The sequence below is a fragment of the Heteronotia binoei genome, chromosome 9 (assembly GCF_032191835.1).
Source record: "Heteronotia binoei isolate CCM8104 ecotype False Entrance Well chromosome 9, APGP_CSIRO_Hbin_v1, whole genome shotgun sequence".
Lineage (NCBI taxonomy): Eukaryota > Metazoa > Chordata > Lepidosauria > Squamata > Gekkonidae > Heteronotia > Heteronotia binoei.
Window position 1 is genome coordinate 20383242 of NC_083231.1, and position 26868 is coordinate 20410109.

The 26868-nt window shown below is 46.5% G+C and overlaps 1 protein-coding gene across 1 annotated transcript in view; it reads right to left on the reverse strand.

Moving 5' to 3' along the window:
• LOC132576932 (arf-GAP with Rho-GAP domain, ANK repeat and PH domain-containing protein 2-like) overlaps positions 1-15171 on the reverse strand; it is a 132883-nt gene extending 117712 nt beyond the window's left edge. The window contains exons 1-3 of the mRNA XM_060246245.1: positions 14260-15171; positions 5163-5233; positions 1128-1204 (exon numbers count right to left, since the gene is read on the reverse strand). Coding sequence (XP_060102228.1) covers positions 1128-1204; positions 5163-5233; positions 14260-15122 — 1011 coding nt within the window. The 5' untranslated portion in view covers positions 15123-15171. The remainder of the gene's footprint in view (positions 1-1127; positions 1205-5162; positions 5234-14259) is intronic.
• Positions 15172-26868: the final 11697 nt, after the last annotated feature.

The window sequence follows — 26868 nt, forward strand, 5'->3', positions numbered from 1 at the left end:
ACATCCGTGGTCCCAACCCTGCCATTGCTTGAGGGGCCACAGGGTGAAAGCTGAGAGGCCATAGGCTGCCCCCTTCCTCCCTTGCAATTCAAATCACATGGGAGGGACTCCTGCAGGACATGCAGGAGCAGCTGCCAGCCTCCTGCCCAATTTAAAGAATCAGCTGGTCAGTGGGCCCTCTAAAGGGCACGGGGGGGGGGAAGGGCAGCAGCTGCTCCTGGGTGCCCCTCCCACGCAATTTAAATCAGGAGGGAGGGAGCGGCCCCCAACCCCTCAGCTCTCACCCCCATGGCCCCTCAAGCAATGGCAGGGAGGGGAGGAGCCACCAAGTGCCCCCCAACTCATTAACACCCCCCCCCCCACTTTACAAATCCTTGCTATGGGCCTAGATCAGATAGATTCTTGGAGAAGTCTATCAATAGCTAGTTGCCATGGAGACTGAGGGGAACATCCGTCTTCAGAGGCTCTAAGCCTCTGAATCCCAGAGCCAGGAGGCAACCTCAGGGGAAGGCCTTTGTTGTCGGTCCTCCAGAGGAACTGGTTGGCCACTGTGCGAGACAGGAACGGATGCTGGACTTGGTGGACTCTTGGTCTGATCCAGCAAGGCTCTTCTTACATTCTTATGTTCTCGCTTTACTCTTCTTGGGGAGGGATGGTGGCTCAGTGGTAGAGCATCTGCTTGGTAAGCAGAAGGTCCCAGGTTCAATCCCCAGCATCTCCAACTAAAAAGGGTCCAGGCAAATAGGCGTGAAAAACCTCAGCTGAAGTTGAGACCCTGGAGAGCCACTGACAATCTGAGTAGACGATACTGACTTTGATGGACCGAGGGTCTGATTCAGTAGAAAGCAGCTTCATATTCTTCATAAGACCAAATGGATCCCACTCATTTCTCCGGAAGTTATGAAGTCCTGCACTTGGGAACACTATTCGACTGATCTCAAAACTTCCTCTCTGCCCCAACGCTGCCAAAGCAGACTTTGCTAACAGAGCAGGGCAACGTGTCTTCACGTGCCCAGCAGCCCTGAGAATCACACAATGCCTGCGGCAGTTTGTGTGGAGCTTTTGTTTCCCTCCCCGCATACCACCCACTGTGGCAACTGGCATTGTGCTAGCAAACAACAACTTACAGCGTCTTCTGCGGAGTTAAAAAGAAAGGTTTCGCCATATGGAGAGATGGGAGGCGGCTTTTCCTCAGCGGAATCACCTTTCAAAACAAAAAGGAACAGTTGGTAGAGATTTGCATGTGTATCACTTGATTTCGCTCACATTTGATAACTGGCAAAGCAGATCTCAGGGGCAAAGCAGATCTCAAGGGCAGTGGTAGAATTCTAGCAGGAGCTCTTTTGCATGTTTGGCCACACCCTCCTGATGTAGCCAATCCTCCAAGAGCTTACAAGGCACTTTTTTGTAAGCTCTTGGAGGATTGGGTGCATCAGGGGTGTATGGCCTAATATGCAAAGGAGCTCCTGCTAGAATTCCACCCCTGCTCAGGTGTATGAAAGGAGTACCTAGGACAGCTCATTCATACATTCAAGTAATCAACACACTGGTAAACAGAGACTAGTTGACCCAGCCTGAAAAGATTTTAAATAACCTTCCAGAATGGTTCAGACTTCTTTCCCATTAACCCTTTCCAAATACTGCTTCTTATTTATTTCAAGTGGAAGAAACACAGAGTAAGCATACAAATTGCGTCAATTTAAGCAGATGGACCTTTGGAGGGGGGGGAAGCAAACCCATAATGCCATATGTAGTTGTTCTCAAGCAAGTCACTTGCAGTCCACACATTTTAATTTTAGAACACAAATATGCGCACACAAACGCTTTATCATGACATGCTTCTAAGCAAGCCTCAGGGTTGCAAACTTTTTGCTAAGGTTTATGTTTCAACTTGGTTGCCTCCACTTTCTCCGAATTTGGACCATTCCATGCACTTCTGTTCTGGGCCAGGGGTGACTATGACCATGGGGAACAGAGAGAAATAATCTTCAAAGCCATCTCGCCGTTTCCAAGGTGCAAAGCGGGGCAGACGAGGTTGTTTCATGGTTTCTCAATGCTCAAAGCTGCCGGTGAAGCTATTTTGTAAAGCAAAAACATGTGTCTCGACATGTGCACATATGATTTTAATGATCTTAAGCAAAAGTTCACTCCAAGGGGTTGAGCAATGCTGTGTACCTAGGAACTCATTGGCAAATATTAGGCCACACACCCCGACATCACCATTGTTTTGCACAGGTTTTTTTGTGTGTGTGGAAAAAGCCCAGCAGGGAGTCATTTGCATATTAGGCTGCTGCCCCCAACATCACCATTGTTTCACACAGCAGGAACTCATTTGCCTATTAGGCCACACCCCCTGACACCAAGCCAACTGGAACTGCATTCCTGTGCATTCCTGCTCAAAAGAAGCCCTGTCGTTTATCCACCTTCATAGAAGGAGGAACACTATTAAATCGATTAATGAACCCCACCCCTGCCATGGTGTAATTTATTCAGTTTAGCAGCACAGTGAGGTCCAAAGCGGGATCTGTACATGTTTTTACTGTTGTGAGCCGCCCTGAGCCTGCTTCGACGGGGAGGGTGGAATATAAATCCAATTAAATAAATAAATAAAATCTTGACTTGCATTTCTACCCAGGCTGCACAGCTAACCAGTTTTGAAAATGTAGCCTCGCAACAGTGGTTTGTAAAGAGGCAAGAGGGTTGTGTGTAGAAGACGGCGGCATTGGATTTATGTCCCGCCCTACGCTCCGAATCTCAGAGTCTCAGAGCGGCTCACAATCTCATTTACCTTCCTCCCCCACAACAGACACCCAGCATAGGTGGGACTGAGAGAGCTCTCACAGAAGCTGCCCTTTCGAGGACAAGTCTGTGAGAGCTACGTTCATGCAGAACTTCTTTAGTAAGAAAAAGTCCAGCAGGAACTCATTTGCATATTAGGTCACACTCCCTGATGCCACCATGGTTTCACACAGGGATTTTTTTGTAGAAAAGGCCCAGCAGGAACTCGTTTACATATCTGGCCACACACCCTGATGCCAAGTGACCCGGAACTGCGTTCCTGTGCATTCCTGTTCAGAAAAAAAGCCCTGTGTTTATGTTTCTTGGATTTATATGGCTGACCCAAGGCCATTCCAACAGCTGCAAATGGAGGAGTGGGGAATCAAACTGGGTTCTCCCAGATAAGAGTCTGCGCTCTTAACCACTACACCAAACTGGTGCGTGAACGGCCTGTCTGGAGAGGAATGGTGCCTCCCTCCCCCATGTTGTAAAAGAGCTTCCCCAAGAAAGCCTGCGGGCTCACTATGATGTATAGCTGCCCTACATTTTTCATACCATTTCCAGGCTGGGCTGCCTCTCCACCACCCCCAGCCCCATCAGTCAATTATTGTGTTGCTGCGCTTCCTCTTCTTGTTGTTAGCACCATTTTTAATTTTGATAGCTTGCTAATTTAATGGCCACACGGATATTTTTTGCAAGCTGCTGTAAGTTATTTCACAGAAAGGTGACAGTCAAATATTGACTTGGATCTAATGGCACATTTCCGCGGACGGACTTCCGCCCACAGAGCGGCTTTCTTGCCTCCCACCTTCTGCTGCAGCCTGAAACGGCCCCTTTCCAAATGCTGCTCCCTGGGGTCCCCTGCCCCCAGCAGACACACTGGGGGAACTTTTGGAGCTACAGCAAAAGGGGGAGGGGAGCAAGTTGGCCTCCATGTGCAAAAACGCTACAGTAGATTCAAGCCTTTGTCTTTGCCACGGGTGGCCAAAATGTGGCTCGGGAGCCACATGTGGCTCTTTCACACATACTCTGTGGCTCTCCAAGCTTCCAATGCCCTGTCAGCAGGCTCAGAAAAGACATTTATTGCTTTAAATCACTTCTCCAAGCCAAGCCAGCTGACTGCATTAAAATTAAAGTTGTTTTCTTTCCACCTCTCCCCTGTCTCCCCCATCTATTTGCCTGACTGCCTGCCTGCCTTCCTTCCTTCTCTCCTTCCTTCCTTCCAACATCTGATGTTTATATCTTGCAGCTCTCCAAACATCCCTACCAAGCCAACAGAACAAAGTAGTCGACAAGTGGCACCTTTAAGACCAACTAAGTTCTATTCAGAATGTAAGCTTTTGTATGCTCTAGGCAGACTTCACTGCTCACTTTCTCTATATTTAGGACTGCTTACCATTCCATTCGTACACAGCCATAGCTGAACTTTTTTCGGCAGATTAAACGGCACCTTACATGATATATATATATATGAACAGGTGTTATACATTACCTCAACTCTTAAAGTTACATGCTTCGACACTTACGTCAAGAAGTTACAAACACAATATCCACAGAGATCCACAATAGAACTTACACACAGTTAGTACTAACACAAGATTGTTACTGTAAGAAACCATTGCTACAAAAAACAGGAAAGATCCCATTCATTGTTCAATCCATTTGGCGTGAGAGAGTTCAATTTAAAAATCCACCGCATTTCTTGCCTAAGCGATCAGTTCTGCAAATCTACTTTACCCTACGACTTCAGGTCTGCCGAAAAAAGTTCAGCTATGGCTGTGTATGAACTATTCAGGATCTGTGAAGGTTCGTATTTTTGCTTGCCGTATTTTATTGTATTTTGTTCCTTAGCTCGCCGGTGATTTTTCGATATTATTTTTCATGCAGCTTGTTAAAGTCCCCGGTGAAACGGGGCTATATGCGCTTCCCTATTGCTTTATTGCACTGGGCTGCTCATACGAAATAGCGGCGTACCGTTTTTCTACACCTTCCTGGTTGAAAGGATTACGGAATTGTGCAGTGCCACTAATGCGAAATATCGCTGTGTCACTCATCGTCAAAACCTTCCTGGCTGTAGGAATCGCCGTAACCTTGGACTTCTATTTCACGGCTTCACAAGGTTTTCCCCGGACTTCTACTATCAAGATATATACTGTGTATCGAATGAGAGGACTGTGTTTTCGGGGTACTGCGTTACTGTATTTATTAGATATGTTGGTTATGCAGTAAGTTATTTATTTATATAAAGTTTCCATTATTGAGATTGTTTTTCCATGGATGCCTTCGGGCTTTATTCCTGCCCCACCTGGGGATTAGCAATCCTACTGTGACATTTTTCTCCACAGCTCAACATCAACAGCGACTCATCTCGACGTTCCACTCACCGTCTTGTGAAAGAAGGCTCTCGGAAGAAGGAATGCTTAAGGTGCTGAGGTTTCTTCTGTCTTGCAGGGAGCTGGAAAATACCCCAAAAGGGAAGCTACCGTTAGATTGAAATCTTGCCCCTGCTGTGAACTTGCTAGACGGCCTTCAGCAAACTCCCTCCGTCTTAACCCACCACCCCTTTCGTACCACGAACACAACTCGCCAACCTTACAGGGCTTTTGTTTGGACAGGTGTGGTGGAAAGTGCCGTAAAGACTCACAGTGGCCCCATAGGGTTTTCATGGTACAAGACAAACAGCAATGGTTTGCCATTGCCTGTATCCATGTAGCGACTACGGCAGGACCGGATTAACAATTAGGCCAAGGAGGCACTGGCCTACAGGCCCCTATGCCTTTAGGGGCCCCGGGCTGGCTCCACTCCCCCCCCCCCCGTTTCAGTGGATATTCTGAAATTTAAAGTTGACCATGTATGACTGTATATGTAATTTATGTATATATTTTGGTTTTATTACAAACGTTTAAACCTTTTTTTGCTCTGTATATGTCTAAATGCACATGTTATGCCATTCAAGGTCTGGATGGATGAAACCGTCCTCACCAACGAACTATTTGACATGATTCAGTTTGGTGTAGTGCCAATTTAGTGTAGCGGTTAAGTGTGCGGACTCTTATCTGAGAGAACTGGGTTTGATTCCCCACTCCTCCACTTGCACCTGCTGGAATAGCCTTGGGTCAGCCATAGCTCTCGCAGAGGTTCTCCTTGAAAGAACAGCTGCTGTGAGAGCCCTCTCCAGCCCCACCCACCTCATAGGGTGTCTGTTGTGGGGGGGAGGGAAGGTAGAGGAGATTGTAACTGCTCTGAGACTCTTGAGATTCAGAGTATAGGGTGGGATATACATTCAATTTCTTCTTCTTATGTATATATTTTGGTTTTATTTCAAACATTTAAACCTTTCTTTTTTTTTTGCTCTGTATATGTCTAAATGCGTATGTTAGGCCATTAAAGGTCTGGACGAATGAAAGCGTCCTAACCAACAAACTATTTGACATGATTCAACTCTGTTCCTCTGGTGTCGCCTCAGCTTCTGGGAACAGGCACACCGGCGCTAAAGCCTTGGGCTGGTTCAGAAGCTCTTCCCTCTCTTCCAGGAACCCAGAGGCCTGATTTCAATATAATGCTGGCAGGGCAAAAGTATGTCCCTTTGCAACTTTGTCGACACCCAGTTACTCCTTCCATCTGGGCTGCTACCCAAAAGCATGTCAAGTCAGCAGGGCAGAGATCTGTCGCCTGGGTGAGTGTTGTGCTGGGGTGCTAAATACGCAGAGCTGCTTTGCCCAAAGAGCAGCCCAGTTTAAGCATGAGAAAGTTGCAAAGGTAGGGCTTTCAGCCATGCTGGCGTCATGCCAGAGAGCAGGGACAGAGCCAGGGCTTTTTTTAATAGCAGGAACTCCTTTGCATATTAGGCCACACCCCCTGATGTTGCCAATCCTCCAGAAGCTTAGAGGGCTCTTCGTACAGGGCCTACTGTAAGCTCCAGGAGGATTGGCTACATCAGGGGTGTGTGGCCTAATATGCAAAGGAGCTCCTGCTACAAAAAAAAAGCCCTGGAAAGAGTTAGGGATCACCATCAGAATTCGAAGCAACAGCACCAGGAGTCTTCGGGAGGGAAGAGCCATTAAACTGGCATAAAACCCATGACGTTCCCAGGTGCATTTAGATCCTAAAAGAGGGTTCCCAAATGTGGTGCCTCTACTCCCTTTGGTGCCCATCAACAGGGTTGCCAGCTTTTGGTTGGGAAATGCCCAGAGAATTTGGGGATGGAGCCTAGAAATGGCAGGGTTGGAGAGGGGAGGGATCTCAGCAAGGAACAATACCACAGAGTCTACCCTCCAAAGCAGCCATTTTCTGCAGGGGAGCTTGATTGTCTGGAGATCAATTGTGATAGCTGGAGATCTCCATAGGGCTGCCGGTCCAGGTGGGCTTTCCACCGCCTGGGAGGTTCCTAACCCGCCATCCCACATTGGGCCGGCAGGGGGAACCTCTCCCAATATCATTGGTGTGATGATGTCACCTGGAAGTGACATCATCGCGCCGGCGATGTTGCGTGGTGGCCACTCTAGCCGTTTCTGGAGAAACTCTATGGTTTTCCCAGACACTCTAGCCATTTGGGAGGGGGAGCTCTATGGTACAATAGGTGCCATAGAGTTTTTTCCTCCCAAATGGCTAGAGCATTGAGTTTTCCCAGAAACGCCTAGAGCATCCGCGAGCAACATCACTAGCGCGATGACATCACTTCTGGGTGATGTCATTGCATTGTGCACCACACTCCGCGCACAAGCAAAAGTCCCCCGCTTGGCAACGCTGGGGTCTTGGCAACCTTAGATCTCCAGGTGCCACCAGACAACCCTACCGGTGGCTCAGTGGTAGAGCATCTGCTTGGGAAGCAGAAGGTCCCAGGTTCAATCCCCAGCATCTCCAAAAAAGGGTCCAGGCAAATAGGTGTGAAAAACCTCAGCTTGAGACCCTGGAGAGCCGCTGCCAGTCTGAGAAGACAATACTGACTTTGATGGACCAAAGGTCTGATTCAGTATAAGGCAGCTTCATATGTTCATATGTACCTGCTGAGCTGTTCCAAAAGTGGGCAGATCCAGGGGTGGAATTCTAGAAGGAGTTCCTTTGCATATTAGGCCACACACCCCTGATGTAGCCAATCCTCCAAGAGCTTACACGGCTCTTCTTACAGGGCCTACTGTAAACTCTGGGAGGATTGGCCACATCAGGGGTGTATGGCCTAATATGCAAAGAAGTTCCTGCAACACAAAAAGCCCTGATGACAACCATGTTATTTTTTAAGATCTGTGTGGCGCACTTTAAATCAGAAGTGACAAAAATTGAGCTTTGTAGACTTCACAGCCGTGTTGGTAATGCCACTGTGACTTTCCACATGCCCTTAAGTTCCATTATATATATATATATATATATATATATATATATATATATGCACACCCCTTCACAAGCTGAATGCAGCTCTCAAAGACTGAGAAAGGTTTGAAAATGCCCTCCATCCCTTGGCTCTGTGGAAGGAGGACGACACACACCAAACTTTTTAGATCCAGACACAGAAAAATATTAAAACAAAGCAAGAGTAAAGTTGCACCTTTAAGACCAACAAGGTTTTATTCAGAATGTAAGCTTCTGTGTGCTCTAAGCACGCTTCATCAGACAACAGTATGGAATGGCAAGCAGTCTTAAATATAGAGAAAGTGGGCAGTGAGTTAGTATGCAGAGTCATGGAAATGTTTCTTAGCAGATTAAAAGAGTCACAAATTGCGGTCTGATGTTTGTTAGTTCGTGTTAACTGGGCTGAAACAACAATGAAAGGTAATATAACATCAATCAGCTTTGTATTACCTTTCATTGTCATTTCAGCCCAGTTAACACGAACTAACAAACACCAGACCACAATTTGCGATTCTTTAAATCTGCTAAATAACTTTTCCATGACTCCGCATACTAACTCCCTGCCCACTTTCTCTATATTTAGGACTGCTTGCCATTCCATACGATTGTCTGATGAAGCGCGCTTAGAGCGCACAAAAGCTTCCATTCTGAATAAAACCTGGGTTGGTCTTAAAGGTGCGACTTGACTCTTGCTTTGTTCTACCACTTCAGACCAACACGGCCGCCCATCTGGATCTATCGAGAAAGATAACAAGCATGTGAAATACAAGCCTGGACTGAAAGGCAACGCTGTTAATAATACACACCTTGGCTTTAAAAAAAAAACAAACCCAAAAAATCAAGAGACAGCCAGCATTAAGCAATCTCCCCCTTCAGACATTTAATGACAGACCTTGAAAACAAAAGGGGAATTGCAACTCTGTGATTTGTGAATCAGGATTATAGCAACCACAACGCTGAGGGCAAACGTCTTCCTAGCTATTTTTAGGGCCGGAACCACATGTCACAACTTGGGGGCCGGTGCCAGAAACCAGCAAATCGGCTTGTTCACTTGATCCCATCTCTTGAAATCATTCATTTGTTCCTCACATTTGTATCGCAATGTTTCCTTCAAGGAGCTCAAGGGTGACGTATGTGGATCAGGCGATTCTTTTCCCAGTCCCGGAAACAACTTTGTTGTCAGATGGAATCAGGGGTTGTTTTAAAGAAAAATGGGTGGTGGAGCTTATTAGCATAACTCATTAGCATATGCTGCCGCTCCCCCACCAGCCAAAAGCAACCCGGCGCAAGAAAGGAGAGTCCCGAGTGAGTGAGACTTGCTTGGGCTGGCTAGAGATCCAGCCAGTCCAGGCCGACCTCCCTCACCTTAGCCTCCCTGCGACCATCTCCAGCGACACCTACTCCATGCCCAGATGGCCAAAAAAAAAAAAAACCCACCCTCAGAATCCCTGGCAAAAATGGTTTGGAGAAAATTGCTTCCTGTCCTCAAACTGGCAAACAGCATTTCCCTGGGCGTAGAAGAAAGGGCCACGAGAACTAATCACTGATGCAACACTCCCTGCCGTCCCTTTCAGGATCTGCCTAAGAATCAGCATTGCTGTCAGATGGCCGTTTTTTAACATAACAAATGAGTTCGACACCCCTGCATTAGACTGAGAATATGTGACTGGCCTAGTGAGCTTCCAAGGCAGAATAGAGTTTGCATTGTTAATACCCAGGGGTGGAATTCTAGCAGGAGCTCCTTTCAATATTAGGCCACGCACCCCTGAATGTAGCCAATTCTCCAAGAGTTTACAAGGCTCTTTTTTGTAAGCTCTTGGAGGATTGGCTACATCAGGAGTGTGTGGCCTAATACGCAAAGGAGCTCCTGCTAGAATTCCACCCTTGTTTATACCATAATCTGTTTTCAGCATGTCTCTGGAGAGGTAGCTTATACATTCCCTGAATCAAAAGTTTATCGCTAGCTCCCTATAAATATATTTCCACATAACACCAGTGGAATGAATATTTGGATTTTTTGAGCAATAAACAACTCAACCTAAGTGCTAATTGTACAATGCCAGTTACCAGAAATCTTAATACCTTATACATGCTGCCTTGAACATACAGGGGGATGCATATATACAGCTTGTAGTTGACAATACACTTATAAGTACCACAAGCTTTTATATGGAGGAGAGTCACATAAAAAGCTTGGAGTAATATAAATGACTTAACTGAAGTGCTAGTTGCACAATGCCAGTTACCAGAATTCTTAATACCTTGTACACACTGTCTTGTACACACTGGGGAGGGATGGTGGCTCAGTGGTAGAGCATCTGCTTGGTAAGCAGAAGGTCCCAGGTTCAATCCCTGGCATCTTCAACTAAAAAGGGTCCAGGCAAATAGGTGTGGAAAAACCTCAGCTTGAGACCCTGGAGAGCCACTGCCAGTCTGAGAAGACAATACTGACTTTGATGGACCAAGGGTCTGATTCAGTATAAGGCAGCTTCATATGTCTTGAACATACAGGGGTGGGTGCATTTCTTTTGATTTTTCAATTGAACAATGTGAACATCGTGTGGTAGCTGTCTGGTTTCTTCTGGTAAAGTATTTCACTGAATCTGACACTGTACCTAACAATTCATTCTACAAAAAGCTGATCTATTTTTGATCTGTATTTAATTTTTGCTTTGTCCTTGTTTACTGTGATTTTCATATGTCAGATTTGATGTATGCTAAATTGTTGACACTGTAATCATTTTGTGTGAAAAAAATATATACTTCATTATTGTAAAAAAAAAAAAAAAAAAGTGTATTGCCCAGGAGAATTCATGCCCAAATGAAGACTTAAAGCCAAGTCTTCGAGGTCAGACTCTAGTCACTGCACTGGGCTGCCTCTGTAGTGGTTAAGTGTGCGGACTCTTATCTGGGAGAACCGGGTTTGATTCCCCACTCCGCCGCTTGCACCTGCTGGCATGGCCTTGGGTCAGCCATAGCTCTGACAGAGGTTGTCCTTGAAAGGGCAGCTGCTGTGAGAGCCTCTCCAGCCCCACCCACCTCACAGGGTGTCTGTTGTGGGGGAGGAAGGTAAAGGAGATTGTGAGCCGCTCTGAGACTCTTCGGAGTGGAGGGCGGGATATAAATCCAATATCTTCTTCTTCAGTCATTACAACATGTGTTTCACCGCTTCATGACACTGGCTGCCACTGGAAATGCAAGGAACCATACATCACAATGACATCATGACACGGCTAAGTTGAATGGAAAGGTAGGGGGAAAGCTCAATGGTATTATCTTGTTTTCAGCAGCAACACCCACCCCTGTGTTTCTTGTAACAGGTAATTTCACCCTTACAATATATTAGTTGTTTCATTTCCCTCAAGGAGGTACAGACTCCTGCCTTGATTGTGGTCAGCCTGGCGTTACTGCTTTCATAAGCAGCACAGGAGCCAGCCGCTTACTTATTAGATATAGTTAAGGGTCTGAGGAGCTCACGAAAGAATCACCAAAGGGTGGAAATCATTCAAACGTCTGATCCCATTCCTCAACATTTCCCCAGCCAGGTTGCTCTAAGCTCTCAAGTAGAGATGGGCACAAATTAGGAAAATGGAGGCTTGTGGAGGTTCATGAGAAACCACAAATCAGTTTGTGACCCCCCCCCCCACCGGAAACTTTTCAGTTTCTCAAACTGGTTCACGGTTCGTTGGTTAATGGGTTGGAGGGAGCTTCAATGGGGAGGGAGCGGGTTGTGTGGCAGCATTTTTAAATTCCTTCCCTTCCCTCACTAAGGCACACTTTCGCAGTGGCACACCTCAGTGAGGGAAGGCATTTAAAGAGACCTATGAATCAAACGAACCGCTACAAAAAACACAGAAGTTTGTAGGCTGTGCGCGAACAACGCGATTGCCTGAATCACAGTTCACGAACCAAAAAACCGACCCAGTTTGTCACAAACGTTGGTTCATAAACCAGTTCCTGCCCATCCCTACTCTTGAGGGCTTCAGCAGGTTAATTTCTTCTCCCACCCTTCCCACCTTTCTCTTCAGCTGTTCTAACATTTCATCCTTCCTGGAGCATTTTAGTTTCTCACCTGGTTGTGATTAAAAGGGTGTTCTACTTTCTTTTGAGTGCCTTACAATGCAATGTTTTTTACATATCTTAGCAGTTCCCCAAGTAGATGGGACTTGTCACCTTTGAAATGCCTCTACATCAGCTCTTGACAGCTTCACCCCTAAATCTCTAATCCTGTCCCTCTCAATCTTTCTTACGTCTTCTCTCCCTCAGAACTGTGTTATCTGCCTCCAAACTTATTCCCAGAGCCAGTTTGGTGTAGTGGTTAAGTGTGCAGACTCTTATCTGGGAGAACTGGGTTTGATTCCCTACTCCTCCACTTGTACCTGCTGGAATGGCCTTGGGTCAGCCATAGCTCTGGCAGAGGTTGTCCTTGAAAGGGCAGCTTCTGTGAGAGCCCTCTCAGCCCCATGCACCTCACAGGGTGTCTGTTGTGAGGGAGGAAGATAAAGGAGATTGTGAGCTACTATGAGACTTTGAAATTCGGAGTGGAGGGTGGGATATAAATCCAATATCATCTTCTTCTTCCCTTAATTAAGCTCCTTCACTACACCATCCCTTGCCTCCCTCCCATTTGTCAAGTCCCTCAGACTATTCCCCTCCTACAAAGAACACATTCTCTTCCCCAACATCCTCATCTCTATGGCCACACTGCAGCATCTAGATTATGCCCAACAGTTGGCAAAGAGAACTCAACTCCTGTGAGGGAGCACAAGTCATGCAGACATCTTGCCATCAGCTGAGATCACTATGGTAACTCAACTCTTGTGATATCCCATCACCTCATGAGAGTTCAGGCATCATTTTTGTTCCCTTAATCTCACTGGCATCAAGGCATTGTGTTTCACCATGGGGCATACAAATGCATAGCTGTAACAATTCATTTGGGACTCCCCCCCCCCCCACACACACAGTATTGGGGTGGTGGGGGGTGGTGAGCAAAGCGCCTACTTGGACATTCTCCCAGAAATATAACGGACATGTAAGGCCCCACTGTGCTTCTTTCATCAGCAGCACAGGGCCGGGACTTCATTATTAGTTGCAGCAAGTGGCGAACCCACAAATACTTATGAAGGAGGGAAATCTTATTCCCTGCTAGCCTCCAACTTTCCCTCTCTTGAGCATCTTTTTGTCTCTTTCTCCACACCCCATTCCATCCCACCATCACCTTTTCTTGCAATTTTCTTCTCCATTCCATTCCAATGTTGGTTTTCCCTGCATTGCCAGTTTCCCCATTCCTTCCTGTTGCGACTTTCTCCCCCATGAACATTTTTCTCAACCCCAAATCCCCCTCCCACTACTAACCCCCCCCCCCCCAAGCCTCTCATTGTCCCTTTCTCTACTTTCCTGGGCCAATAGTGGGGGAAGGGGTTTATTCCGCAATGCTTAATTTGCAAGGCAGCTACGGAAGGTCATGTTCTCATGAGATCTCACTAGGCATTCCTTCATTGGTTTGGGGAAGAGGGCTTTTTAAAAACCCAATTTCTCCAAAAAATGCCTTACATTTTGCTGCAAAACCGGGTGTTCTCCTGAGTTAATAGAACCTTTGCCTGCCCCATCTGTATTGTATGCATTTTTTTAAAAAAAATTTACACACAGGAATCAGGTTCAAAAATCAGACATCTAGATGATATTGCTTACAAGACAAAGCTGCAGTTCAAATGCCCAGTTCAAATCTGACCTGCCATCACATCACCAGGTAGGCAAAGTCCCTATCACAGCCCCACTTCCCACTTCCAGTTTGTCCCCATCTGCAAAATGAGTCTCACTTGCTACTAGAGTTATGGCGACACTTAATGAGAGGATGCACATCAAGACCTTTGAACGCTCAAAAGCGGGGTTTGTTTGTAGAAAAAGCCCAGCAGGAGCTCCCCTATGCTTTCCCCAGTGCACCCGCCATAGTGGGCATCCTAGGGAAGGCTGAACCCATCAGGGAGGCATTTAAAGATGCTTCACCACACTTTTCCCAGCGTGCCAGCTGGAGCCCTGGCCAGATCAGGCAGAACTCCGCTCCTGTGCACTCCTGCCCCAAAAAAGCCCTACCCTGCTAACATAATCATTAGGAGCAGAAACTAAGTTTACCTTGGGGAAGCAGCAGCTTTGGAAGAGGCTGGTATTTCTGGGACAGGCCGATGCCTGAGCAAGAAAGATCGTGTTGTTCTAGGAGCCGCTTTCATAAGACTGTGCGTACTAGGGCCATACAGATCGTTCTCCACCATTTCGCCTTTAAACTCCATGAACGGTGAGTCCGGCCAACCCCGTGGCGAGTTTCCCAGTCCTGAACAGAGCAGGTGCTCTTTCTCCCCAGACTTCATTTCAGAGGAACAGAAAGCACCTGAAGTCAAATCGTCTTTGGCAGCATCTTCTAATTGCACATCAAAAAGTCCAGACTGCTCTTTTTCAACGGAATCCTCTATACAAGACACCGCTTGCCCCAATGCATCTTCCGTAACGGCAGAAACATCTGTCGAGCAGCATGAGTTCTTACAGGATGAATTAGAAGGGTCCAGATCTGAAGATATGCAGCCACTGAGTTCCTGTGACTCATTGTCTGGAAGCTCCTGATCTTCTTCACAGACGCAATGATTGTCACAGAGTGTATTCGTCCGTTCACCGGATATTCTGCCCCTTGTTGCACTTTCCTTCAACTTTGGAAGGTCAGAATTGTGACTTTCGGCATCCACAGGTTTGCCTTGCCTTTTGGAAAACCGGACTTCCAAATGTTTGAGGATCCTTCGGCGGTGCCCGGTGGGAGATATCCCCATCTGCTGCAGCAGGCTGTTGTTTATCCCCATGCAGTCTTGCAAACAATTATAACCAAAGGCCTGAAAGTTCAAAAAGTAATGGCCCAAGTTGATACCGTCTAAGAATTCTTTTATATCGGCACGGGTGTCTCCAAAGGACATCCTGGTGACTTCATGCTGAGCTTTCTTCTTCAGAGACATAATACTTTGCACACATTTCTAGAATCATGACAAAAGTTCTTCTTTAAGCTCCCAGGGAGAATAAAAATACCTTTCGCGAGTAGTGACAGCATATATAAAATCAACACCTTTGGCTCCTACAATGCAGGACAAGGAAAGAAAGAACGGGTGTTAGAGGCGACATTTTAAGCTCCAACGTTTTTATTAACACCAGTATATAACAGTCTCTGGAAATTCTTAATGTTTTGACCGTCAAGAACAGGACAAAGGAAATGAAGACAGAATCTCTCGTCCCAGGCAGAAAGAGTTTAAAAATGGAACCTCTGACATTACTCGCTTTCTCCCCTTAAACAATCAACTCCCATTACCTGTAATATTACTCAAGACAATGGGTTGGATCCAACCAGGGGTCATTTACCAGATAAAGAGAAGAAGAAGAAGACTGCAGATTTATATCCCTCCCTTCTCTCTGAATCAGAGACCCAGAGAAGTTTACAATCTCCTATGTCTTCTCCCCCCACAACAGACACCCTGTGAGGTGGGTGGGGCTGAGAGGGCTCTCACAGCACCTGCCCTTTCAAGGACAACTCCTACAAGAGATATGGCTGACCCAAGGCCATTCCAGCAGCTGCAAGTGGAGGAGTGGGGAATCAAACCCAGTTCTCCCAGATAAGAGTCAGCACACTGAACCACTACACCAAACTGGAGTTCATTAGCACAACTCTTTTGCATATACTACACAACCGTATATCAGAGGAAAGTGTAATTAATTGTATCAGCTCACCATCTACCTTAAAATGCTTCTTGAATTATAATTGTCATCATAAAACCTGACTCCCATCATACCTTTTAAATTACTTTCTCCTATGAGGCCACAGTGGCATGAGGAAGATTTCCATCTGTCTGCTTTATGTGTTTTGGTAATTTTCCCATTTTTTGCAGGGGGGGTGGAATATTAGAAAGTTTGTCAAATCTCAAGAGTTCGGCAACATTCTCACCAGGGTTTGAACAATGGAACACAGAAGCAAGGTGTTTTGTTTTGGCTTTTTTTGCCGGGGGGGGGGGCGTTAAGAAAGAAAGAGCACAATAAAATTTAGAGGTTTCAGAACTCCACTCCTGTGAGCTTCTGCCCAAAATGAGGCTGGATCCAACCAGCTTTTCTACTAATAAAGATGGGAGAGAGTCCCTTTTGACTATCCAAAATGCTCTGCTCAGAATCATGAGACCTGCCTGTACAAAATTCATGTGGATGGGATCTCTATTAAAGAGGGAAATTGGCAAAAATGTGGCCGGATACAAACCAATAAAACAAGAGAGAGCGTACATACAAGTGCGCCAATAAATGATGGAACATGAAAACAAAAGGGCAATCGCAACTCTGCGGTTCATGAATCAGGATTATAGGAACCACAAAGCAAAGGGCAAATGTCTTACGAGATATTTTTAGCCTTGTTGTGAGGATCAAATGGAGAGGGAAATGACGTATGCTGCTGTTGAGAGTCAGCTTGGTGTAGTGGTTAAGAGTAGCGGACTCTGACCTAGAGAACTGGGTTCAGTTCCCCACTCCTCCTCCACAGGCAGCCAGCTGGGTGACCTTGGGCAAGTCACAGTTCTCTCAGAGCTCTCTTAGCCCCACCCATCCTGCTGCAGGGAGGTAAAGGAAAGCGACTGTAGACCGCTTTGAGACTCCTTAGGGTAGAGAAAAGCAAGGTATAAAACCTACTCTTCTTCTTCTGAGCTAAGGTCCTGCACGGCTGCTACTGATTTTTAAATATTGCTGGGAAGATCCCATCATGGATCTTGTGGGTCTCATCCGTCCTGACCCTCCGTTCTCTTCTTCCTTGAAGGCTGCCTGCCTCACATCAATGACTTAAATGTGACCCAAGAACCTTCTCTCAAGAGCCTGGGGGTGCTGTTGGAGCCTTCTCTGACGATGGAGGCTCAGATAGCAGCCACTGCCAAGTCCGCTTTTTTCACCTTAGGCGGGCGAGACAGTTGGCCCCCTTCCTGGAACGCGACGACCTAGCAACAGTGATTCATGCTACGGTCACCTCGAGGCTGGACTACTGTAATGCCCTCTACATGGGGCTACCCTTGTGCCGGACCCGGAAACTGCAGTTGGTGCAGAACGCTGCTGCCCGGCTGCTATTAGGGCTCCCAAGATGGGAGCACATTCGGCCGGGGCTCCGGGATCTGCACTGGCTGCCAGTAACATTCCGAGTCCAGTACAAGGTGTTGGTCATTACCTTTAAAGCCCTGTATGGCCTAGGACCTGCCTACCTTAGGGACCGTCTCTCCCCACACGTTCCCCAGAGAGTACTATGTTCCGGCTCACAAAATCTGCTGGTAGTCCCTGGACCAAAGGAGGCCCGCCTAAAATCCACCAGGGATCGGGCCTTCTCAACAGCGGCACCTTACTGGTGGAACCAGCTGCCGGAGGAGGTGCGGGCCCTGTGGGACCTAGGGCAGTTCCGCAGGGCCTGCAAGACAGCCCTCTTCCGGCAGGCCTATAACACCTAACTGATATTTTGGATGGAACATCTTTGGATGGAACAAAATGCTCTTATAGACCGCTGCCTTTATTTTATCTTGTTTTATTAACTATGCTTTTATTGTATCTGTAAATGTTTTAAATGGAATTGTATGAACCATTGTGTTGTGAGCCGCCCTGAGACACTTCGGTGAGAAGGGCGGGATATAAGTCCATCAAATAAATAAATAATAAATAAATAAATAAATTCTCAAGAATTTTTTTTTGGGAAAAAAAAATTTTTTTAACCAGTTGATAGCCTAGCAGAAAAGAGCCCCATGGCGCAGAGGGGTAAAGCTGCAGTATTGCAGTCTGAGCTCTCTGCTCACGACCTGAGTTCGATCCCGGCAGAAGCTGGATTCAGGTAACCAGCTCAGAATGACTCAGCCTTCCATCCTTCCGAGGTTGGTAAAATGAGTTCCCAGCTTGCTGGGGTGAAGTGTAGATGACTGGGGAAGGCAATGGCAAACCACCCCATAAAAATTCTGCCATGGAAACATCATGATGCAATGTCACCCCAGAGTCGGAAACAACTGGTGTTTGCACACGGGACTACCTTTACCTTTTAGCCTACCAGAAATTGCAGTTCTTTATTTTATTTATTGACTTACATCAGCCTCCTCCATTTTATCCTCACAACAATCCTGTAAGGTAGGATAGGCTGAGAGTGTGTAGCTGACCCAAGCTCACCCAGCAAGCTTCATCACTTAGGGGGGATTTGAACTTGGGTCTCCCAGATCCTCGTATGACCCTCCAATCACTACACTACACTCGCTTCTACATTTCTCGCCACTCCACCTTCTATTCAAAAGCATTCCAAATAACTTACAAGAGGGAGTTGCAATCAGTAAACTATCATTACAATTAAGCAACGGAAAGCTAAATGAGCTGGTAATAAAAACTAACAATAACTAATCACAATTTTAAAAAGCATCGCCCACTAGCCTAAATTAAAGATTTTTTTAAAAAAAAAAGGTTATAGAAACAAGCACCACTTATAACCAGGGCTTTTTTTTGTAGCAGGAACTCCTTTACATATTAGGCCACATGCTCCAGATGTAGCCAAACCTCCAAGAGTTTACAGGGCTCTTAGTACAGGGCCTACTATAAACTCCAGGAAGATTGGCTACATCAGGTGTGTGTGGCCTAATACGCAAAGGAGTTCCTGCTACAAAAAAGCCCTGCTTACAACAAAAAAGAGCCTAGTAAGCTCTTGGAGGATTGGCTACATAAGGGGTGTGTGGCCTAATATGCAAAGGAGCTCCTGCTAGAATTCCACCCCCTGGTGTTACGCATAGTCCACCGATTGCAAACCTTCAATTGGTGGGATTAAAACTGATCTCCAGGCAACAGAGATCAGTTCCCCTGGAGAAAATGGCCACTTTGGAGGGCAGACTTTATGGCATTGTACCTCCACTGCTCCCCAAGCCCCGCCTTCCTCAGGCTTTGCCCCCAAAATATCCAGGAATTTCCCACCCAGGAACCGGCAACCCCAGAAGCTCCCTGTGGCAGCCCTCTACAGCAGAACTGTTTTTAATGATCTCTGGAAAGCCCTTCACAATTGGGCTACTGAGTTTCCAGGGGGGAGGAGTTCCAGAGTTTAGGGTCTCCGACAGAGAAGACCCTCCCCCACATGCCCGACCATCTCATTTCACACAAAGCTGTCATTCACAAAAAGACCCACCATTCATTCATAGACCTCACTGGCATTATATCAGCAGTCCCAAAATAAATAAAATATCGAAGCCATAACAAACAAAATCTAGCCAGTACAAAATCCCATACAAAAAATTACATAGGATAAAACAATACTATCTAAAATTCCCTTGAAATCTTGAGAACTTCCGCAAGAAATTTAGCAACGACGTTAGTCATTTCAGGAGCCAAGTTAAATATACTTTAAATGGCAGGTTAGCCAATAAAAGACCCAGAAGTCTGAAAAAGTCAAGCTGGGGTAGGGTTACCAATCCCCAGGTGGGTCAAAAACAACAGTTTGGGTAGCACAAACAAATTCAATTGCTCATAAATTGCTCATTCCATATACATAAACCATACAAACATAATCTTAAAGTCCCAGTCCACAAAAGTCCACTGTATTCCAAAACATGCTTAAAGATGCAATCTTAAATTTCTTGTAAGAAGTGTTGGAGGAGAAAATAGAGACCGGTTTCGGTCACGTCTTTCTCAATCGTCACTCAAAACGCAAATTGCTACGTCCATCTTCTCCAATTTTTTGAAACGATCATTCGCTAAATGAGACCCAGTCCTGCTACGTTAATGGGCATCGCCTCACACAAATTCTACGGCTGGTTGCGGTTCTACAGCTGGTTGCGTCCCTGTTGTTTTTGACACATCTATATCGGCTATCCTCTGTTCTTACCAAATCCCCAGGTGTGGGCAGGGGATCCCCCCGTTTGGAGGCTCTCCTCCTGCTTCAGGGTCATCAGAAAGCGGGGGGGGGGGGGGGGAATGTCTGATGGGCACTTCATTGGAGACTGATTCCCACAGGGTATAACGGAGAATAGATTCACGGGTATCTGGGGCTCGGGGGGGGGCTGTTTTTTTTTTTAACATATGATAAGTTTATTTTAGAAATTCCAAGTTATACAGAACTTTGTTGGGTGAAGTAGTATCAGGTAGATTAATGCCATATATAGCAAAATTCTACTATGCATAAAGTACTATGGTATATAACACTGTAGAACATCTTATTTGGCATTTAAGATAACATCCCATTCGCCAATCAATCAATAAATACATAAATATCTTCTAAGGATAACTTAACTGGTAAATGGGCTAGAATTTTGACTCTTAAGCTAAGAACAATGCCTTTCTTCATCCCAAGCCAAACAACAGGGAATATTTAAATACAAAGAGAAAGAAGGGATAACATAAGTTAGAAAGAATTATAGTGAGAGAAACTGAAGGTAAGTTGTGTTAATAGGTAAGATGTTTTTAGATTCAGTATATTCCAGAAACGGAAGCCATTTTTCTTCAAAATATGTAACCTTGGGGTAAATGTCAGACAAGGAAAGTTGTGCCGTGATTTTCTCCAGGGGGCTGTTTTTTGAGGTAGAGGCACCAAATTTGCAGCATTCGGTACCTCTCCTCAAAACATCCTCCAAGTTTCAAAAACGTTGGGCCAATTCTATGAGCCCCAAAAGAAGGTGCCCCTATCCTTTATTATTTCCAATGGAGGGACGGCATTTAAAAGGCATGCGGTCTCTTTAAATGTGATGGCCAGAACTCCCTTTGGAGTTCCATCATGCTTGTCACACCCTTGCTCCTTGCTCCACCCCCAAAGTCTCCAGGTTCGACCCCCAAAGTCCCCAGATATTTCTTGCATTGGACTTGGCAACCCTAAGCTGGGGGCTGATTCAGCAGTGCACCAGATTCTAGGGTTGCCAAACCCTAGGAGGGACCTGGAGATCTGCCAGTATTACAACGGAAATCAGTTCCCCTGGAGAAAATGGCGGCTTTGGAGGGTGGACCCAATGGTGTTGTGCCCTGCTGAGGCCCCTCCCCTCCCCCAAACCCTGCTTTGCCAAGCTCCAGCCCCAAAATCTGTGGGTATTTCCCAATCCAGAGCTGGCAACCTGGATGTCCCTCAAATAACCTGGCTACTCGGGGCTACAAAGGTCAGCACCAGCATTTTTGAACTGAACCTAGAAATAAAATGGGAGCAGGGCTTTTTCTCTAGCAGCAGCTCCTTTGCATATTGGGCCACGCACATCCCTGATGCAGCCAATCTGCTGAGAGCCTACAGGAGGCCCTGTAAGCTCTCGGAGGATTGGCTACATCAGGGATGTGTGGTCCAATATGCAAAGGAGTTCCTGATTCAAAAAAGCCCAGAATGGGAAGAGCTGCAATACAGTCCTGCGCAAGAAATCTGGTACCCGCTTTTACTAGCTCAGCACAGTTCAAGCAGCTTCCCCATCCTTAGCATCTTCATAACAATGATCAACTTCCTTGAGATCTTTGGACTCATCTCTTTTCTCTTATTCTCCCAGGCAGGCAGGCCTCAGCCTGTGGAAGGCAAGGTAGCAATTTAAGCAGACGCCAAAGATTCTGGCAAACAAGAGAGGGGGAAGGCCTTTGCAGTACTAAACTGATTCTTCCACCCCATCCACTGATCTCCTATCTGCAAAAATCAGGGAAGAAAGAGCAGCAGTGTAGGCTTTTATACCCCACTTTTCTCTACCCTTAAGGACTCTCAAAGTGGCTTACAATTGTCCTCCCTTCCTTGCCCCACAATGGGCACCTCGCTAAGTTGGTGGGGCTGAGACAGGCCCGAAGCTACGGTGGGGCCCCGGGAGGTCCAGGTCCCATCAATCAAACCCCTGTGTAACCAGGGTTACCAAGTCCAATTCAAGAAATACCTGGGGACTTTGGGGGTGGAGCCAGGACACTTTGGGGGTGGAGCCAGGAGACATTAGGGGTAGGGCTAAGATCAAGGCTGTGACAAGCATAATTGAACTCCAAAGGGAGTTCTGGCCATCACATTTAAAGGCACAGCACACCTTTTCAATGCCTTCCTTCCATAGGAAATAATGAAGGATAGGGGCACCTTCTTTTGGGGCTCATAGAATTGGACCCCCTGGTCCAATCTTTTTGAAACTTGGGGGGTATTTTGGGGAGAGGCACTAGATGCTATACTGAAAATTTGGTGCCTCTACCCCCAAAAACAGCCCCCCCAGAGTCCCAGATACCCGCAGATCAATTCTCCATGATTTTCTATGGGAATAAATCTCCATAGGGAATAATAGAGTTCCCAGCAGATATTTCCCTCCCCTCCCCCCGCTTTCTGACGACCTTGAAGCAGGGGGAGGGCCTCCAAACAGGGGGAACCCCTGCCCCACCTGGGGATTGGCAACCCTATGTGTAACCTTTCTAGCCGCACCAATCAGTTCCCTGTTCCTCGCTGCCACTCTGTTCTCGAGCTTTTAACCCCTTTTTTTCTTCCCCACCTCTTACCATCCAGCCTGATAAAAACTGCAGGGGAAGATGAAAGCTTGTGCAGAATTTTGTGACAATAAAAGGGATAACACGGCATCTTTTTTTTAGGGGCATTCACAGGATATTTTGACAGCTGACACTGAAAGTCTGGTCCCCTAGCTCCCCTAAACAAAATATCCTTCCTGTGGCCCCACCAAATTTGAAATCCTGGCTACAGCCCTGGGCTGAGAGAGTTTGGAGAGAACTGTGACTGGCCCAAGGTCACCCGGCAGGCTTCATCTGATGGAGTGGGGGATCTAACCCACTTCTCCAGATTAAGAGTCTGCTGCTCTTAACCGATACACCACTCTGAGAACGAAGAAAGAAGTAGGCTAACTTTTATCATAATTCCTGAATAACTCCAGAAAGTACATACTAGGTTTCCCATTCAAAGGAAAGGAAAAGTCCCCTTGAGAAAGCACCAGTCGTTTCCGACTCTGGGGTGACGTTGCTTTCACGACGTTTTCACGACCGACTTTTTACAGGGTGCTTTGCCATTGCCTCCCCCAGTCATCTGCACTTTCCCCCCAGCAAGCTGGGGACTCATTTTACCGGCCTCAGAAGGATGGAAGGCTGAGTCAACCTCAAGCCGGCTACCTGAAAACCCAGCTTCCACCGGGGATCGAACTCAGGTCGTGAGAAGAGCTTAGGACTGCAGAACTGCATCTTTAACACTCTGTGCCACGGGGCTCTTTTTTTCCCATCCAAAGCATTTGTCTAAAAACCTCACCAAAATATCATTCATTTAAACACCGGATTTGAAGACGACATGTCAACCATGCGGCAGCCCTTTAGAAGAGCAGCTTGTCTTCGTAACCCCTTTGCATGGAACGCCTTTGAAACGGTTATTTCCCATCTGCAGCAAAGCTTTTTAGCATCGTCTTGTACAGGCTTCAAATAGAAGAGAAGGCGAATAATCAGATTTCTTTTAAATCCCAGCAATGCTTTGAAATGAGAAAACAAAGTTTGCATTTATTGCTAAAATTAAAGGTAGATTTTTATTGTACAAATGAGGACACAGCCCGTATTGTGTTCAACACTGCGGTAATGCCATTGAAAACAGGCAAGAAGCACAGTTTCCATTATGGCCTTAAGAAGAACTGAGAAGATCACACGGTGTAAGATTGGGGGATGCCTTTTCTATCCAACATATACCTTATGGTACTGCCTGATCCACACAAAGGCTTTTTTAAAGCAGGAACGTACAGGAACACAGTTCCAGTTAGCTTGGTGTCAGGGGTGTGGCCTAATATGCAAATGAGTTCCTGCTTGGTGTCAGGGGGTGTAGCCTAATATGCAAATGAGTTCCTGCTGGGCTTCTTCTCCCAAAAAAGCCCTGATGCACACACTTCCTTTTGTAAGGAGGAAGACTGTACAAATCAGGTCTATGTACAGTTCTCCCCATGATCACAGTCCTTGCCTATTAGATATTACAATATGGCTCAGTAAGTTGGCTCAGTTCTCATTAGGGTTCCCAGCTGGCTACGGCCCTAGGCAGTACTGGCAGTATGGCTCTCCAGGCAGTAGTCCCGGGAGATAAGGATGAGTCATAAGCCAGTACCAGGCCTCGAATTCAGCGGGAGCTCACAGGAGCGCAGCCCCTGAACCTTTCTGAAGGTTTCCCCTCCTCCTTCCCACTTTGTTCATGATTAGTAGGTGCAGCTGCATAACAATCCCTGGATGAGCTCCACCACCTATTTTTTTTTTTTTTAGAAAATGACCCCTGGTCAGTATTGAGGAAAACCAGAGAGTTTCTGGCAGTTCCAAGAGGCATGAAATCACTTCCGGGTTTTCCAGAGATGCAAGGTCACAGTGTGGCATGTCAGCAACTGTTTGTTTCTGTTCTCCTCTCACTGACCCTTTAGAGGGCTGGCAGGCAACAGAACCTGGGGGTGGGAGATGTCGATAGCGAGCCTGAGACCACACCTCCATTCTACTAATGCAAGCCCACATTAGTCAGGAACTCTCCTTCACCCTAACTTACTTCATAGGATTGTTGTCATGAGAGAAATAATGGAAAAGATGCCATCTTGGGCCCCTATGAGGGAGAACAACGAGACACAGATATCTAAATTTAAGCCCCATTCCCTTGTCTATCCCAGTCACAGATGGAGTCCATTTTTGAAAGAACAAGCACTTGCATCTGCTTCCTTATTATGGAATTCTAAAAAAGGTAAGCTAGCACAATAATTTATGAGTTCATCGTACCAGTGAAGAGATCCTGTCAAATAATACATAGGCGATCTTCACGAAACGTCAGCACGTGAACACTAGTAAATTGCTGGGTCTCAAGCATTCAGACATATCACCTAGGGAACCCATGTATTTTGAGAGCCAGTTTGGTGTAGTGGTTAAGAACGGTGGGCTCCAATCTGGAGAACGGGGTATAATTCCCCAACTCTACCTCCACATGCAACCAGCTGGGTGACCTTGGGTAAGTCACAGTTCTCTCAACGCTGCTCTCTCAAGAGCACTCCTCTTTTAAAGGAAGGAGAGCAGTTCTCAAAAGAGCTCTCTCAGCCCCACCTACCTCACAGGGTGTCTGTTGTGGGGAGAGGAAAGGAAAGTAGATTGTAAACCATTCTGAGAGTCCAAGTGAAGGGCAGGGTATAAATCCAACTCTTCTTTTTCTTGTGTCCCTCTAATGCAGGGGTCCCCAACAGGGCCGTGAGTAACCAGGCCGTGAGTTGTATAATTAGTTCATTATAAGAAGAAGAAGAAGAAGAAGAAGAAGAAGAAGAAGAAGAAGAAGAAGAAGAAGAAGAAGAAGAAGAAGAAGAAGAAGAAGAAGAAGAAGAAGAAGAAGAAGAAGACAACATTGGATTTATATCCTGCCCTCCACTCCAAATTTCAGAGTCTCAGAGCGGCTCACAATCTCCTTTACCTCCCTCTCCCACAACAGACACCCTGTGAGGTAGGTGGGGCTGAGAGAGTTCTCCCCAGATGCTGCCCTTTCAAGGACAACTCTGCAAGAGCTATGGCTGGCCCAAGGCCATTCCAGCAGCTGCAAGTGGAGGAGTGGGAAATCAAACCCAGATAAGATTCTGCACACTTAATCACCATGCCAAACTAACAGAAATAAAGTGTACAACTGTATCATCCCAAAACCATGCCCCTCTCCTGGTCCCTGGAAAAACTGTCTTCCTTAAAACCGGTCCCTGGTGCCAAAAAGGTTGGGGACCGCTGCTCTAATGCACATAATAATACTGTTGCTTGTAAGGGAGTGGTTCGATAGCATTCACGCTTCTTAGCACCTGTGGAAAATCCCCCGAAGGACTCAGTGGGTGGAGTTCTAGAGAAGTACATGGCAAGGGTGTGGATGTGTAAGCTGAGAGGTCCTTTGTTTTAATTACCTACAATATTGGCCCCCACCTTTCTACCAACACTGGCCCAGAAGGTGGGAAGGAGCAGGACAAACACAGCTAAAGGCACAGCATCTGATGCCAACTGACTGCCACAGAATATGTTTCCCATAAAAGACCACCTCTTGCTCTGAAAACAGCTGTGAAAAACTGGTCAAGTGGCAAAACCTTAGATCTACTCGGTAGGCATGCAGCACTGAGCAATGACTCTCACGCCCCAAATGAGCCAATCCAGGCCTAAGGCAGAAGAGGGAACATTCACAGCATTCGACGTCACTATGCTTTCCAAGAGGACGCCTCCACTAACAAGAGAAACAAAGAAAGTATCAATTTGCAGTGCAGTGCAGAGAAGCGAGTGTGGTGTAGAGCAGTGTTTCTTAGCCTGTGGGACCCCCAAAGTGGGTGGTGAAGCCTCTGGAAGTGAGTTGCAGGTCAGCTCTCCTCAGTGGCTGCTCCAGCCCATTCCATTGCTTCCTTTTGTATTTTGGAAAGAAAGATACGACCCTGGAAATATTGACTTCTACATCAGGGGTGGCCAGACCACAGCTCAGGAGCCACATGTGGCTCTTTCACACATATTGTGTGGCTCTCAAAGCCCCCACTGCCTGGTGGCCAGCTTGGAGAAGGCATTTCTCTCTTTAAATCCCTTCTCCAACCAAGCCAGCCAGCAGCTTGCATGTAAAGTTAAAGTTGCTTTCTTTCCACCTCTCCATTCCTCCTCCCCCCATCTATTTTCCTTCCTTCCTTCCTTCCTTCCTTCCTTCCTTCCTTCCTTCCTTCCTTCCTTCCTTCCTTCCTTCCTTCCTTCCTTCCTTCCTTCCTTCCTTCCTTCCAGCTCTCAAACATCTGACATTCATGTCGTGTGGCTCTCAAATATCTG